The sequence below is a fragment of the Cydia fagiglandana genome, chromosome 14, assembly GCF_963556715.1.
Source record: "Cydia fagiglandana chromosome 14, ilCydFagi1.1, whole genome shotgun sequence".
Taxonomy (NCBI): domain Eukaryota; kingdom Metazoa; phylum Arthropoda; class Insecta; order Lepidoptera; family Tortricidae; genus Cydia; species Cydia fagiglandana.
In genome coordinates this window covers 1,400,266-1,416,374 of record NC_085945.1, presented here as the reverse complement: position 1 = coordinate 1,416,374, position 16,109 = coordinate 1,400,266, and the positions used below count along the sequence as shown (strand labels likewise).

The window sequence follows — 16,109 nt, the reverse complement described above, 5'->3', positions numbered from 1 at the left end:
TTTCTACAAGATAACTATTAGTGATAACTAATCGTTCAGCAAGAAAAGTCGTCAGAGTTTCAACCTTATTATTATTGACATAGGTGTTATTTTTTGCCGACTTTAGTTGCTAAACTATCTACAGCATAGAGCGATTAGCTTAGCAATAGTCTAGCTAGGGAGCGAGGAGCTACAGCTCGCTCCTTGAGAAACATAGTGTCACTATACAAAATGATTTGTGAAAATTCAACTTTTCAAAAATAGTACAACGTCACTATTCGAATGGTTCTTAATTTTGTATAGTGACACTATGTTTCTCAAAGAGCGAGCTAGTATAGCTGCTCATACACTACAGTGGGACGTGAGAATAAGGGTTTCAAGTTATTTGTACAATTCTCTAGAAGACTAATACGTGAAATTAAACTTTAATATAGAATTCTCTAGAACACAATGCCATTTTAGATCTAATATAAGGGCGGTATACGACAGTTTCGAGTCCTATTTCTACTGATTAATTATGAAAATTTGAATAGTTATGCACTATAGATAGACTTAGCTTTCTCGTAAGAGTAAGCTCAAAATGGTCGCTGTAAGATTATTTCTATGATAGTCTGAATTTGCTTGCCCGATATTATATTACAGTTAGTTTTGGCACGAGATAGGAAAGTCAGAAGGTAAGTCTACGTGCACATTTAAGCCTAAATCACAGAACGGAAGGAGCGGTGCGGGTGTTGTGATGCAAAAATATAGTTTTTAAAACTCGATTGTACAATAAATACAACGTCACAAGACGAGTGTTGCGTACAAAACTATTATTCCATACTCAGCCGTAACACAAGTTATACTTAGCCTTAGTTTTCTATCCGCTACATGCTTATTGACATAGTATAATTAGCGAAAATGTTTACATGTTGGCACTTTCGCGTCCCTCGTACACGTTACTTGCCGCGCATTTTCCATATTTTTTTATCTGTGGCATCAACGCCTTTGCAGTCATAAAATCCTGGTTCTCAATTTAAAAATAATCCATAAAAAATACAAGAAAAGGAAAATTGAAATAAAAACTAAAATATTTGTATAACCATTTAATAAAAACCAAAAATCTTAAACAAACAAAATTAATAATTTCCTACAATAATTAAGTACAAGAAGCCCATCACCAATATAACAAGAATAGAGAAGTAATAAATAGAAGGAGCTGCAAAAATGATTCTTAAAGACAAGTTAAGTACACTTAGTATAAATTGAAATTGATCGGAAAATTCCCAAGCTAAGTTTAAAATAAATATTGCAAAAAAATTCATTGAAATAATATTTATATCGATCAATACTGAAATAATACCATACAATTAAAAATTAATACATACAATAATAATCTGTAAAATAAATTATAAATATTGCACCAAAATGTATAAATTAAGTACATCAAATTAACCATTATGTCAACCGATTAAATGGACGCCAATCGTTGGAGATAGTACGTTTACAATAAGTACATAAAATACTTTAAGTCAATAATTAAAACATTATCCTATGGCACTACTAAATAATCTTCAATAAATGTTGTAAATATTAAATAATATTGTAAACTTAATCTACTCACAAAAATAAAAATAAAATAATACTTTGAAAATGGAATGTAAATGTTAATTGAATTAGCTTTTCGCTACGGCTCACACAAAATATCAAACAGTTTACAACCTGTACGTCAACGTTACCTTAATATTACTTCTCTAACTAGGGAATGCAAATCGGTTATTTTCGGTTATTTTTTGTATGGAAATAATCGGTTATTAACCGAAACCGCGGTTATTTCCATACAAAAAATAACCGATTTGCATTCCCTATCTCTAACACTACACTATTTACACGAAAGCCCTTTAACATTACCTAAATCATTTCAAGCCATTTTTAATTCCAGGGCGATTATATCGTTGCGAATAAAATACACCGCTTTGTGTAAATAGTGATACTTTAAATACCTCGCGTTAGTACCACACATGTGTGATGTGTCCAAATCTAGCGAAAGCGCAAGCATTTTGCTTTAGATTGCGCGCCTGATTTGGGCAACTTGTGGAAGGCTCGCATAAAATGATCAATCTACAACAAACTAGATCGGGACACAGCTTTACATTTGAAATCTCTTTGAGAATTGATTGAGAATATTGAGATAGTCATTAAATTATTCGACTAGCTTCATGCTAGAGTTTTCAAAAAGTCACATGAGAGGTACTGTCGGAGTGAACCTGCCTTAATCGCGTTTGTGGCGAGCGACAAACGAAACAACTAACGCGAGTACTAAATTCATTCGTAACATTTAACTAGAGATTTAATTGAATTAATTACACGCACTGCAGTCGGTGACTACTGCAGCGGGGTTTACTGCAGTTTTACTGTAGTCGGTTAATGCAGTCAGTAGCGTTGCTGGTATTCGTGGTGCCAGCGGTTGAAGTCGATGTGGAATACCACGAGGGAACCGTTCTCTAGACCCGCGAGCAGGAATCTGGAAATGAAAATTTATGACGTTCAAAAATATAATTGAAGAAGTAGTCTAAAAATGGTTCAATTTACACACAAAGTTTAAAGTTCATCAAACTAAGAAATGGGATACTTTTAAGATTGTTTTTTATTTTTACTAACTTGTCAATTGTCAGCATTTTTTCATACATATTTTGTATGAAATCGCTCGTGCGATATCACGAGGGTGGGAGGCAAAAGTAGCTGCATCTCGCCGTTGACGACGCGAAATTGAGGCTTAAAGGAAATCATTCAATCATTCTATTTGCGTGTACAGGGGTAGTTTTACTAGTACTATACGGGGTAGTTATACCAGGACACCAGAGGTTAGCACAGCAGCAGGCGACACTCACTTCTGGTCGTGCGACAGCGCGAGCGAGCAGACGGGCGCGCCGGCGGGCGGGAAGGCGTACAGCGGCGCCAGCGTGAAGGCGCGCCACACCTCCACCACGCCCGCGTCGCCGCCACACACCAGGTACTCGCCGCAGCGGGACAGCAGCAGGCACTGAAAAGAGACAATAATAGTATTTAACAAACTATGACTATAAATCACCTTAACTACTTTTGTAATGATGAAGGTACATTTCCGGACGCCCTTAAATTATCTATAATAAACCCAGTTTTGAAACCGGGTGGCGATAAGTATGATGTAAGTCAATACAGACCTATATCATTGCTTCCGGCCATCTCGAAAATATATGAAAAAACAATGTCAAATCGTATTTATTCTTTCTTTGAAAAATATAATTTATTAGACACCAATCAATACGGATTCAGAAAGAAACGTTCTACGGTTTTGGCAGTGTACACATTTATACAGTCAGCTTTAAATCTAATAGACAAGAAACAATACGCAGTAGGGCTACTATTGGACATGTCCAAGGCGTACGATAGGGTGTCCCACCCCATCCTACTAAATAAATTATACGCTATGGGAATCAGGGGTTTAGCATATCAGTGGCTAAAATCATACTTGCAAAACCGGTACCAACAAGTGCAGATCGAACACTACCACAGAGAATCGAACGAAATTAAAACAGTAAAATCGGAAATGCGTCTAGCTACCTGTTCTGTCCCTCAAGGATCAGTAATCTCTTGTCTGCTATTTATTGCATATATCAATGACCTACCGAAAACAATAGACACAACATGTATTATGTTCGCCGATGACGTGTCACTACTTTTAAAGACTACAAATAGCACGGAATGTACCGACCACCTACGGAAAACCCTAGAAGACGTAACTAATTGGCTTACAGACCACAATTTACAGATAAATCTCAAAAAAACTAAAATCATTCAATTCAAACCGATACAGAAACAACCCTTGGATATCAAACTTGAAATAAACGGTCAGGCTATTGAAGAAGTTAGTGAATTTAAATTATTAGGTATAACGGTAGATAGTAGCGTTAACTGGAAAAGCCATATTCAAAATGTAAAAACTAAATTATCCCGATTTGTCTATGCGCTAAATATTCTAAAAAGAAACACAAATTTTGAGACTGCGCTAACAGCTTATTTTGCATATGCGTATGCGTGGCTCCGATATGGTGTGGTTTTATGGTACTCAAGCACTGATGCAAATGATTTGTTTATAATGCAAAAGAAATGCGTCCGTATTCTGACAAACACACGAATACCAAACAGCAGTCGCCCGCACTTCGTAAAACATAGATTACTTACGTTACCGTGTATATATATACTTGAGTCCGCACTTTTTGTTAGAAACCACTCGGAATTGTTTAAAACCAAAGGAGAAGTCTGTAAAACTAATAGTAGGTCTAAAAATCAGCTAGTCTTACCAAATACTAAATTAGCTATGTGCAGAAAGGGGCCCTATTACCAATGTATTATAATTACAAATAAACTCCCTGACAGTATAAAACAGGAACCGAGCGACAAACAGTTTAAAATTACGCTTAAAAAGCTTCTTCTAGAGAAAGCATATTATACAATAGACGAATTTCTGAACGATCAAACACTGGAATAATATTGCTATACTATGTATTTACTCAAATTAAATTATTTAAGTTTTTATTGAAATATTATTGTAAACATCTATCGACATTCATGCATTCTCTAAAAGTTACTTAATAGTTAAATTAATTAATAGTGACCATATTGTTTATTACTTGAATTTATTTATAAATTAACCTGGACATTTAATATTAATAATCATCATAATCTTGTTATTTTATTTTACTAGCTTTATAAATGAACTTGACATTGAAAAATGCATAAACGTCGATAAAATATAAAATATTAAAACTATGAATATAGATTTTATTGCTATTAGTATAAGATGCATGCATGTACTAAATATTTAATACCTAGACTTAAGATATATTGAATGCCCTTACAGGGTGTCATGTACCTACTATCCACAAATTGTAACACCTAATGTAATTATGAACATGACTGCAATACAATAAAGAATAAAGAATAAAGAATAATCTGTACAAAAAAAAAATGGTAGCGTACTCGTCGAGTTAGAAAAATACTATAAAAGCTCGCCGAACGTGGTTCGAATCGGGATCGAATCGTGTGGGGGTGAGAAAAGTGTGTATAATGAACCTGGAAGTTGTCGTTGTGCGTCTCGTGGCGGTGGCGGCGGCCGTTGAGCGTGTAGGCGGCGAGGTGGCCGCGCGCGTAGGCCACCACCACGACGCCCTCGCGCGACAGCGCCAGCTGCCGCGGCGCCGCCACGCCCTCCGCCGCCGGCAGCGCGCGCAGCAGCTCGCCGAACGTCGTGTGGATCAGGACCGGGCCGTCTACGAATGACAAACAAATATATATTGCGGATCGATCTGGAGAGTGTTACAATTTGGTGCCGTGACCAGGATTAAAATTACCATGATGATACTCGTAAAAGGTTTGGAAATGAGGATATACATGCAGAGCTTAACGCAAAGGGCGCTTCCACCGTTTAACAAAAACGTGTCCTTATATATGCTAAATCCAAAGAAAATACTTCATAACATAAACCACAGACTTTTAGTTGATACAAACATTTCCAATAGTTGGAACTAGTAAAATATACGTACCGGCGGCCTATGGATGGCTTCATCCACGTAAAAAAAAATATTGTCACCGTCATTCGAACACTGTCATTATCACGCTATCACGTAGATAAATACAGCCATCATATCTGTACTGAATAACTTTTCGCAACAAAAACATTCTTTCAAATATCAAAATAAAATCAGCAATTTCGCCAATACTCACTGACTGATGAAGATATAACCAAGCCTAGCTCGGCAGACACCAGGACTCCGTTAATGGGAGCGTCGTGGCCCGTCAACGTCACGCGCGGCGCCGGGGTCTCGCCTTCACCCACGATGCCGCCGTGCCGCGCGGACCTGTAAGACGGTCAATGGTTATGCGCTCCTGGTACTTGTGAAAAGAAGATATAGAATGATTGTAGATATGTAGGGGTTTTCTGTAGAATCAGCACCATGGTTTTAACTGATTCAGTTACCTTTCTGAGGTTTCAAACACGAACCTCAGCAGTGGTGAAAATGAAAATCCGTAACTCTGACATTTTTTAAGTTTTAAGTAGGTAGTTGTGTTTTTGTTGGAACTAAAAGGCAGCAGACAAATCAGTTAAAATACAACAGAGATGAAATAGAGTCAGTTATCAAACGTACCAATGCCAGAGCAGCACGGTGCAGTCTTCCGACCCGGATGCGATGTAGCAGTCGGACGTGATGTTGCACTCCGACCGGCATACGCAAGTGACGACGCCGTAGTGCCCGAAGATTATTTGGACGATCTTGGCTGCAAGCAGAAGCAGATAATCGTTTTTACAAACCTGAACCAAGTATAGCCTATCCGATTTCTAAGATCAAGTTCGCCATACATTTACTAATGGCGTACTTGATCTTAGCAAAACGGACAGGCTATACTACACGTAAAGAATATGCATCATAATAGAGCTTCATTTTTTGATTTTTGGGATTCAAATTCAGTTTTATGGATAAATAATACTGGTGTCGTCTTGTGAACTGGTGATCGAACAGCAAATAAAATGCCAAACAAAAATAAATAACAATCCATCAGGCGATTCGTCTGCTCGTTTGCTTTCTACATCATAAAACAAATAAATACGTAATACTCTGTCAAGTCATTACCGTCAGTAGATAAGAGCGGCAAATTTAAAAAATGTAGGCGCAAAAGGACTATCGTCCCATAGAACATTTGAATATCGCGCCTTTTTCTACTGACAAACTTGCTTGACCGGCTATATGTATAACTCTGGTAGAAGTTGGTTAGACGAGAAATGCCGTGGCTAGTATAGGAGATGATATATTGTATTCTTTTTCTTTAATTTTCTGGGTAAGTTAGCAGTGATTTGGTATTTTTACTGTTATGCTGTTTAACTTGTTTGAAATAAATAAATATAACCATGAAGGTACCTGTCTCTGTAGAGAAGACGCGGAAGGAATTGTCCCAGAAACCAGCCGCGATGAGAAACCGTGAGTCCACGGTGGTCACGAAGCAGTTGGTTCTCGCGCGGACTCGCTGCGAGAAGTTGTCGCCGAGCTGTCGTCGGGCTAACGCAGCGGCGCCGCCGTTTGCTGTGGAGAGTAAAGAATATTCTTTTCACATCATCTATTCGAAAAAGGGCTTTTTCTTCCCCGCTAGGAGGGATTAAAGTGGCACTTTTCTTCCCAGCTAGGATGGATCAAATGTACTTTTCTCTTCTAGGACACGATTCTTTTTTCATTTTTACATACGATTTTTATAGCTTAAATAGTGTTTTGATACATGATAATTTCCTCATTTATTTATTTTTCTATTTTCCTTACTAGTTGATGTGAAAAGTAGTGTGATATTTCATAAGATTTCAAGAATAAATTATAATTATTTTATGTGAGTTATGTTAAACTTATGGCATTCAGTGGGTAGTGATTAGAAATGTGATTTGTGTTTACCCGAATATTTGTTAGTTAATCTGTTGGTAGTCGCGAAAATGACCCTTCTCTCCTACCCGCCAATTCAAATGATGAAAAAGTATAAATGTAACTTGCTATGGGATGGAAACTTGCAATTGAATCACTCATTACGCTCAGGATTCTACTTTAGAATCCCTCACTACGTTCGGGATTTTATTGTAGAATCCATCGCTTCATTCAGGATTCAATGTACGCCCGTGACGGAAATATATCATTTTGATCTCTTGTAATACAAACTACTATAAAATGTCATAAGCAAAAAGGGGCTAATTCCCTCCTTCCACAGGGTTTATATAGGGAAGAGATATGCCCCATCTTATCCAAGACAGGCAGACAGGTTCCATCATTAGAGGCGCAGGCGAAGGCGCACTGGCCCCTCGTTCATAAGGTCGAGTACAGAAATATCCGTGGCTACTGGCAAGCCTGGCTGTACAAGCTTGGTCGGGTACCAGGATCGCATGCGGCAGGAGGAGGTATCTTACCCCAGACCGGGTCCATGAGCAGCGGCGCGGCGGGCGGCGCGGCGTGGTCGGCGGCGTGGCGCGCGCCCACGTGCGCGCAGCCCCCGCCCACCCAGCGGTGCGCCGCGAACGCGCGCGCCGCGCTCACCTGCGACCAAAATGGTTCCATTAATACGAGAACTGTTAACAATTCCACTTTAACCATTTTTAAAGTGCATAATCTGGGGCCGATTGCACATGTAACAACTTACGAAACTAATTAAAAATTAAATTAAAATTCATTTATTTCGAGTATCTGTGACTCATAAGTACATACACAATTCAAATACAATTATTATCATTAAAACAAACACTAAACACATACTTAATATTATAATTTTCAAAATTACTGCAACCGTGGTAAGCACATTGACAACCATCATCTATTTCTCAATGTGCTTACCACAGTGCTGCTGATGAAACAAAAGAAAAAAAATGAAAGGAATTGGAAAGAGACTTCCGCTAATATTATTAGTTACAAGTTGTTATGCAATCGGCCCCTGGTGTCAAGAAGGCTGGCACGGCACTTTGTTACGATCTATTGAATGCGAGAGAGAAAATTTCTATAAACCGAAAATCTGATATCAGATGCATGACTGATGCTTGTAGCTCGTTAGATTCGCTGATAATTATTGACACAATTCATTAAACGTCTGACATATTGTAAATTTGACATATTTTGAGTTTGTTAAAGATTTTCTAACTTTTATGCATTAAGGGGTTGAGTTACTTAGATGCTCATCATGACCGCAGCGGTAGAGAGACAGAGAAAAGAGAAAGGGAAGCAATTTCTCTTCGAGTACCTATGACAATTATCATATCTAATTACCGTAACGGCAGCAGGCATCGCAAGCTGCGGATAAGTGTTCGCGGACACATGAACGACCGCTGCATTCGACGGCAGCTTCAGCCTGAGGCACACATCATCAGGCGCCGCGGCGAACATTAGCGGCGCTAGATGCATAGTAGACGCCCTTGGCGGGTGAGGCTCGCTAAGCAGCTGTGCGGGGGTTTGTCCGAAGCTTCGGATCTGGTCCTCGACGGCGGCGCGCGTGACGGGCTCGGTGATCTGGTCGAGACGGACGCCGCCCTCGTAGGTTAGGTAGTAGAACACGTTGGTGGCGCGGACGGCTTCGGGTCCTGAGAAGAAATAATATAAATATTTATTTAATACTAGTGTCAAAAACTATACTAGGTAAAAGGTAGGTACTTATACCTACACATATCCTGTTTATGATGTCCTCATATTTAAGCAAACCACACACCGAACTAACATTTGTGAGGTAGGGCTCGACAGAGTCTTAAAGGATCTAACTGTCACGGGTATTTTGGGTTACCTACATCGCAACATCCAAACATTTTTGTCCGATATTTTATCTGCAAATTTTCATTTGACAAAGCGTTTTTCAAAAACTGTCCGACTTTCGAAGGGGTCACAAATCTAACCTGGCCTAACCTAATGGCTTCTACATAAGGTATTCTACAAAAGTTTAGGAAACATAACGGTTTATGAAATTAACGCGTTGGGTAAATGAAAATTTGGCAAATGAAACATCGAATGGTTACCATTAATAGATCGATCGCGATCTTTAGAAAGTCGGTGCTCCAAAAGAAATAAACGGAACTAGGTACTTTTTATCCCAGTAGTAAGGGTTTTTATGGTGAACGAACTCGATCGTCTCAAGTATTAGTCACATTTATGACTAGTACTTCCGCTCGACCGGCTCGAATTTCCGGAAAAAGACAGTTGTCGTTCCGTTCCGCTAACTAATTACTGTTTTTGTCTAATTGACTATTTAATTACTATTTAGTTCCGCGTAAATCGTATCCCATCTTACTTGGGTGTCTTCTTGTATAGCTTGGCAAAAAAGAATAGAAATTAATAAGTGGCAACACTGTAGTGTCGTCCCGTTTTCTTATATTAATTAGTTTGAAAGGGACGACACTACAGTGTTGCCAGTTTTTAATTTCTACTCTTTTTTCCAAGCTGTAGCTATGACTAACCCAAATAGTCGATGAAATGAAACATCATAAAACAGCCGGTACGGTTCAATGGTTTAAACTGCGAGTACCTTACTAATTACCGAGCAAAAAGTGTAAACAATATTGTTGCCTAATTTCAGAGGTAAAAAATTTATTCTATTTTAAGTATAGTTGAAATTGTGCAGCGTTTAAGTGTTGCATAACTTATCTGATGATGAAGTCAAATAAAAAAAGTGTAGAGAGTTTTACCGCTGTAACTCGTACGAAACACTTTCATTGTATTCCTATGCCTATCTACATGAATTTTAGTAGAAGAACCCCATTCCAGATTTACCAAGGTACCTTAGAGCATTTAGTAACTGGAGACGTCATGGCTGTCATTTCTGTACAAAACAGTCTGCCTATTTTTACGGGGGACGTCTACATGATTTCTACGTAGCGTACAAATAACCATGTCAGTCCATACAAAAGTTTACACAATTGTGGAAAGTTTTCGGCAGAGGGGTAAGCACTTAAAGGCGACTCCAGTTATTAAATGCTTTAAGCAAGGTACCTATGGTACCTACCTCTCTGCTTGTATCCAAAGATAAGGTCGATCCACTGATGCAGCTGACACGACACGAATTCGGATTCAAGTGCCATTCGGTTGATCCGCACGAACTCCTCAGCGGACGAGGCCCAGGGTGGGAGGATCACGTCTCCTGACGGCGAGTCCGGCAGGCCGAGGCGGTAGCCTGCGCTGTTCACAAGCATCTCGGGCAGGAAGAACAGCTCAGGGATCAGCTCCTGAAGGAACAAAAAAGGCAGTCAATATTATAGGCTTATAATGGTATCTACCCTGCATAGAAGCAGGAGGGTGGGGGATTGGGGACCTCACAAGCTGCTATTTTGTCTGACAGCGTAGATTTTTCGTGTTCATTCTTCTGCGAAAGTTGCTGATATTGTTGAAATATTAAATACTTAGTAGGGAGTAAGAGTGACGCTTCACAAATCCAAATAAAAAAAAAGTTGGATTAAAAAAAAGTTCGATAGATTTTCATACTGAGTAACTCAGCATATCGGTGACTGCAGTAGGTATAGGGAGCTTGCATAAAGTGTAAGGGGCAGCACAGAAGCCCCTTGTTTATTGGCGCAATATGTAAATGTCAAGTTTAAGTTTCCGGTTTAGTCCACAAGATGGCAGACCTACAATGCGAAAGGGAGTGAGCGTATACTGTAGGGAGCAGCACCTGCTAGGTACCTATAGGCTAGATATAGGCCACAAAATGGCCGCCATGAACCACCTGTATTCTAGTCAAAATTGGTGTGAGAAAACCAAACGAAACAATAAAATTGTGATCAACGTATAAAATCGCAAAAGTTGATCTCACTTTGCTACATATGTTACAAATACAGACGAGCGTTATCAAGCACAGATCTGTGCCAAGGTGGTGTAATGAAAGAGTAATTGAAAACAGCACACAGATTAAAATTGCATCTAACAGCGCAGATGTTTGTCTATATTCACCGATTACGCGGTAAATAAGCGTCTTATGTTTAACATAAGAGCATCATTATGTCTTCACTGCACTTGGACTGTAAGATCGCAGAGTTGTCAGCGCTGGCACGAGCCTCGTGTAACCTATCCTGGCAGGTTATGCAAGCTCGCGCTTCGCTGCGTGCGGTAATCGGTGCATTTGATATCCACTTGATACGTTTTATAGAAAATATGGTAATCACGGATACACGCTACGATTGGAGAGTTACTTTAATTGCAAATCAAAATGTAACCTTATCACCGAGTAGGTAAAATAGGTGTTGCTGTGCTTGATATTCCGATGTAATACTATCTACTTCTTTTGTTATTACTTATGCTTTTTTTTTGACATTTAGATTTTATTCTAGAAATTCTAGACTAGTATTTTTATACAATTTTTTTAATGTTTGAGGATTCTTTTGTGAAATTCTTAGTGTTAAATTTGATATGTATAATAATCCAATGTTATTATGGAATAATTAACATCAATAAATTGCTCTGATAATTAGATTAAGATTAATTACGATTCATAAGAGCTTGTTGCTAGGTCTATATGAATAAAGTATATTTTGATTTGATTTGATTTGGTGTGAGGAGACTACCCAAGTACCCACAGAAAGCGGTTCGAAAGGGAGTATATGACCCAGGACCTGTATCTTAATATTTCCACAAGTTATCTGAATTATTGTCATGTTGATATATTGTGAACTGACGTCATTCCGCGGTAATAAAATCTAGACGGAATTCTGTAGCTTGGCTTTATTTCAGTCAAACTTTTGGGTCAGATCGTGGTCATTGACTGTGTATCGTAGCCAGTTCGCTTTGGGAATAGATACATTTCTGAAGATACCTAAATACAATTACGTAAAGACAACCAAACGCTTGGCTAAGCCGAGTCAGTAGAACGTAGTGGTATTCAGACATAAGGCAAAATTTAGGTATGTCATTTCAGCAGCTCCATACTCTATGTGTCATATGTGTGTAGGTAGCTCTTCTTTTTTGTCGGATACTCTTGTCAGAACAGTCATGGTCATTGAGGTCGTTGTACGGCCTTTTTTTGTTGTTTCCCGCCATGCTTCTCTATTTATTGCATTCCGCACGCACATATTTCAAGGTGACCCGGTGAGAGCTTTAACTTGGTCGGTCCATCGCATTGAAGGCCGCAATCTGGGTCTTGTGCCATCCTCTCTGCCCTGAAGTGAACAATAAGCCTCTCCATGTCCGTCGTCTTCCCTGCGCGTAACGTGACCGAAGTAGGTAAGGATGCGAGAGTGTAGGTAGGTAGGTAGGTAGGTAGGGGTCTCTATTGTTTCCCAAATAGTTTTAAATCATAATGCATTGTTTGTCCGAATTCTTGTTAGTCATAATTTGTTTTTCTCAGAAACGCGTAACTTTTCAGAATTGCCATAAAACAAACTTAACCTATTTATGGAATAACCTTACGAAAATCCTGAAAAGTTAATAACTAACGATAATATGACAAACATTATGACTTAAAAGTTTATGGGAATCAAAGGGACCCCAGGTAGGTAGGTAGGTAGGTACTACCTTGACGTCAGAGGTGTCCCGCTGGCAGTTCTTCCAGGACATGGCGATGGAGGAGAACAGCCGGTTGGGGTGGTCGAACTTGCCCCCCTGCAGCGCCAGGAACATCGTCGTCATCGGCTCCTGCGCAACAACAATACAAGTCAGTTAGTAAGTTACTCCGTGAGCATGGCGCTTGCAACAGTGCCAAATCCATGCTATATCCTGATATATCCGAAACTCATTACAAATATGATACATGCTTTTATCGCTGGCTACTTTTCGTTCAACATACAACTAATATTCATCGAGATTCTAACATACACGAACATAATTAGGTTGCGTTGTTTTATCATCACAGACTTCCATGGCACCTCCTGTCTCCATCTGATGATCAGCTCGATGGTATGTAGGTACCATAATATTGCATTGTCATCCAAATTATGTGAAGTTTCAGCAAAACTAATCTAATTAAGCTAGATTAGATTAGGTTAAATTATAGTATTTTTAGATTTGATCCGAACTTTGTAATAAAAATAGTATACATACATAACCTAATAGCTTTAATGCGAATGTGTCGCTTTAAAAGTCCACTTTTCTTGATTAGTCACGTCTGTCGTTTTTCATTGTTACCTATTAATTTTCCATTTTCGTTATAGCTATTATTGTTCAAAAAGTGAAAAAGCTATTGCACCCTCAGCTACAGACACAAAACATCTCCATTTCCGCTCATTTTATTTGTATTTCCATTGCCTTTTTCCGTTCGCCCTCAGTATACTCTAAAGTCCATAAATCGTCCAATTAACTCACTATCCCTTTCACTCATAAGCAGTGAATTGCCTGAGTAAAAGAGACACGTATAAAACGAGAAAGCCAATAATCGACGCACGCGCAGCTGCCTCGACGCGTATCGCTCGCGATCAAAATTGTTCCGACAGCTCATCACGGCGTTGCATTCACGACCACTCTTTGATCCCCGGAATATACACCATTGTTCTTAGAAGATGCATCATATACGACACCAACTTATTTATCGGTCGGTAAAGCTCTTAATACGTTGTAAAAAGGTTCACATTTGATTGAATGTTAACTCGGTTGTGCTTGTGGGGTTGTGAGCGATTATAACCTTCGCGGTGGGTTTGGAGATGTGCCAGAGTTTGTAAGGTCTTTGTGATTAGTTGTACGTAGTTCTAAGTGAACCTACACTACACATTCATGTGGGTACCCCTATTTATTATTTAACATATATCATTTTGTGAGTAGACAAACAGCCCAATTCGAATTTTAAAATACGTCAGTTTCTAGATCTATTGATTGACGTATCTTAAAGTTCGAATCGGGCCGAAAGACGCAATATTTAAAAAAAATGTATGGAGGATCGCGTCTACATTTTTAAAATATACCACTGTTTTAAGAGGGCGTAGAGGAGGGTAAATTTTCAGATTCTGTCAAATTACCCCATTTCACGCACAAACGCAGCTCACGCACACTACCTCAATTTACTGGGACAGGTCAGTGACCCCTAATGTTTTTTTAAAGGTGCTGTCTCGAGTTTAGTGTTAACTACTGACCTCCTTTGAGGAATTAAAACTGTCAAACTTTCCTTTGTGAGAAGACAGAGAAAAAACACTTTTTATATATAGCTTTCCTTGTTTGTTCATGTCATGTCATAGGTATGTGACGTATTAGGTAATTATTTATTTTCGTTGTTGACTTTTGTATTAAGATAGGTACAAACGGCGACGCTCTTAACTGTCCATCGGTAGACCTTATGCCTTTTGTAATAAGGTTTACGAACTGTCAGTTAACAGTGTGGTGGTGTGCGATGGTAAGTATGCGGTTTGTAGACATAGACCAAATTAAAACTAGGAGTTTTATTATTAAAGATATAAGAAATCGTCTATTTTACCTACTCGAAGTGAACTACTTATATCTAAAATTATCCCTTCATTAGTTAAGTATATATAGGTCTTGTAACATATTTTTTACAAGTAAACACGCTTATTATATTTTACTTATAACTAATTTTTAAAGCTCTATTGATAATAAGGCTTTAAAAACATCTAATAGAATGCAGGTACTACGCTTATACTTTTGTAAGCCAGTAAGTGATGCTTACTTCAAACTTATCGGGAAATCAAAAAACTCATAATTACCTATATTAAAATATTTAAATTTACTATTCCATCTCATACGTTCAATAAGGCCCGGGACCGGGCCTTGTCACCTGCACTGACAGAGGGCCTTTTTAGCCCCACATAATATTAAAGAACTGTGTCCCGGATAGTATGGGTTCTGGGCCATGACCATGACGCGTCCCGAAGTAACTTATACAGGGCGTAATCGTTAAGTGTAGCCAGGCTATAATTTCGTAAATATAACAGATATCAGAAAACTTCAAATTGTTATCGAAAGTGCGTTACCCAATGAGTAAAATTAGATTAAGGGGTCATCCATTAATTACGTCACACGTTTGGGGGGGGGAAGGGGGTCAAGAAAATGTGACATGTTGTGACATGGGGAGGGGGAGTCACAAACACTGTGACGTCACTTTAACTTCATCACTATTCATCAGTAACCGAAAATTAATTTATATTTTTTTATTCGCAGTACATTTAAATAATGAGGTTTTGGAAGTATGTAGGTAATTTTCGTTCCTAATTGGTTTTGTGTTATAAAATTATATATATTTATTTTACCAAAAATATTTTTTTTTAAATAATGCCGAGTTAGTACTGCCCATTTCGTTGAAAACAAAATTACCTAAAATGTGACGTCACACCAGGTGGGGAGGGAGTTGCAAAATGTGACCAAGTGTGACAAGGAGGGGGGGAGGGGTCAAAAAACCTAGAAATTAATTTGACGTAATTAATGGATGATTCCTAATAACTTTTTTAAATAAAAGCAGAAATATCCCAAACATTAACGTCAAACCCTCCCATACATTTAGTACGACGACTCACCCCTCACTGTAATAAAATAATAAAACTACCGTTTATGAAATAATAAATCTATTATTTCATAAACGGTAGTTTTATTATTTTATTACAGTTTATCATCGCAAATAATGAATCTCAAGCAGTTTTATCTCTTACGACACCAACGTTCTTTGAAGGGTGAGTCGTCATAATC

At 38.5% G+C, this 16,109-nt stretch overlaps 1 protein-coding gene across 1 annotated transcript in view; it reads right to left on the bottom strand.

The window, feature by feature from the left end:
- Window positions 1-1,044: 1,044 nt before the first annotated feature.
- Window positions 1,045-16,109, bottom strand: part of LOC134670633 (neurobeachin) — a 604,515-nt gene continuing 589,450 nt past the window's right edge. The window contains exons 44-53 of the mRNA XM_063528438.1: window positions 13,002-13,121; window positions 10,504-10,723; window positions 8,784-9,094; window positions 7,937-8,063; window positions 6,915-7,076; window positions 6,147-6,276; window positions 5,725-5,858; window positions 5,074-5,270; window positions 2,850-3,001; window positions 1,045-2,482 (exon numbers count right to left, since the gene is read on the bottom strand). Of these exons, the coding sequence (XP_063384508.1) occupies window positions 2,392-2,482; window positions 2,850-3,001; window positions 5,074-5,270; window positions 5,725-5,858; window positions 6,147-6,276; window positions 6,915-7,076; window positions 7,937-8,063; window positions 8,784-9,094; window positions 10,504-10,723; window positions 13,002-13,121 (1,644 nt within the window). The 3' untranslated portion in view covers window positions 1,045-2,391. The remainder of the gene's footprint in view (window positions 2,483-2,849; window positions 3,002-5,073; window positions 5,271-5,724; window positions 5,859-6,146; window positions 6,277-6,914; window positions 7,077-7,936; window positions 8,064-8,783; window positions 9,095-10,503; window positions 10,724-13,001; window positions 13,122-16,109) is intronic.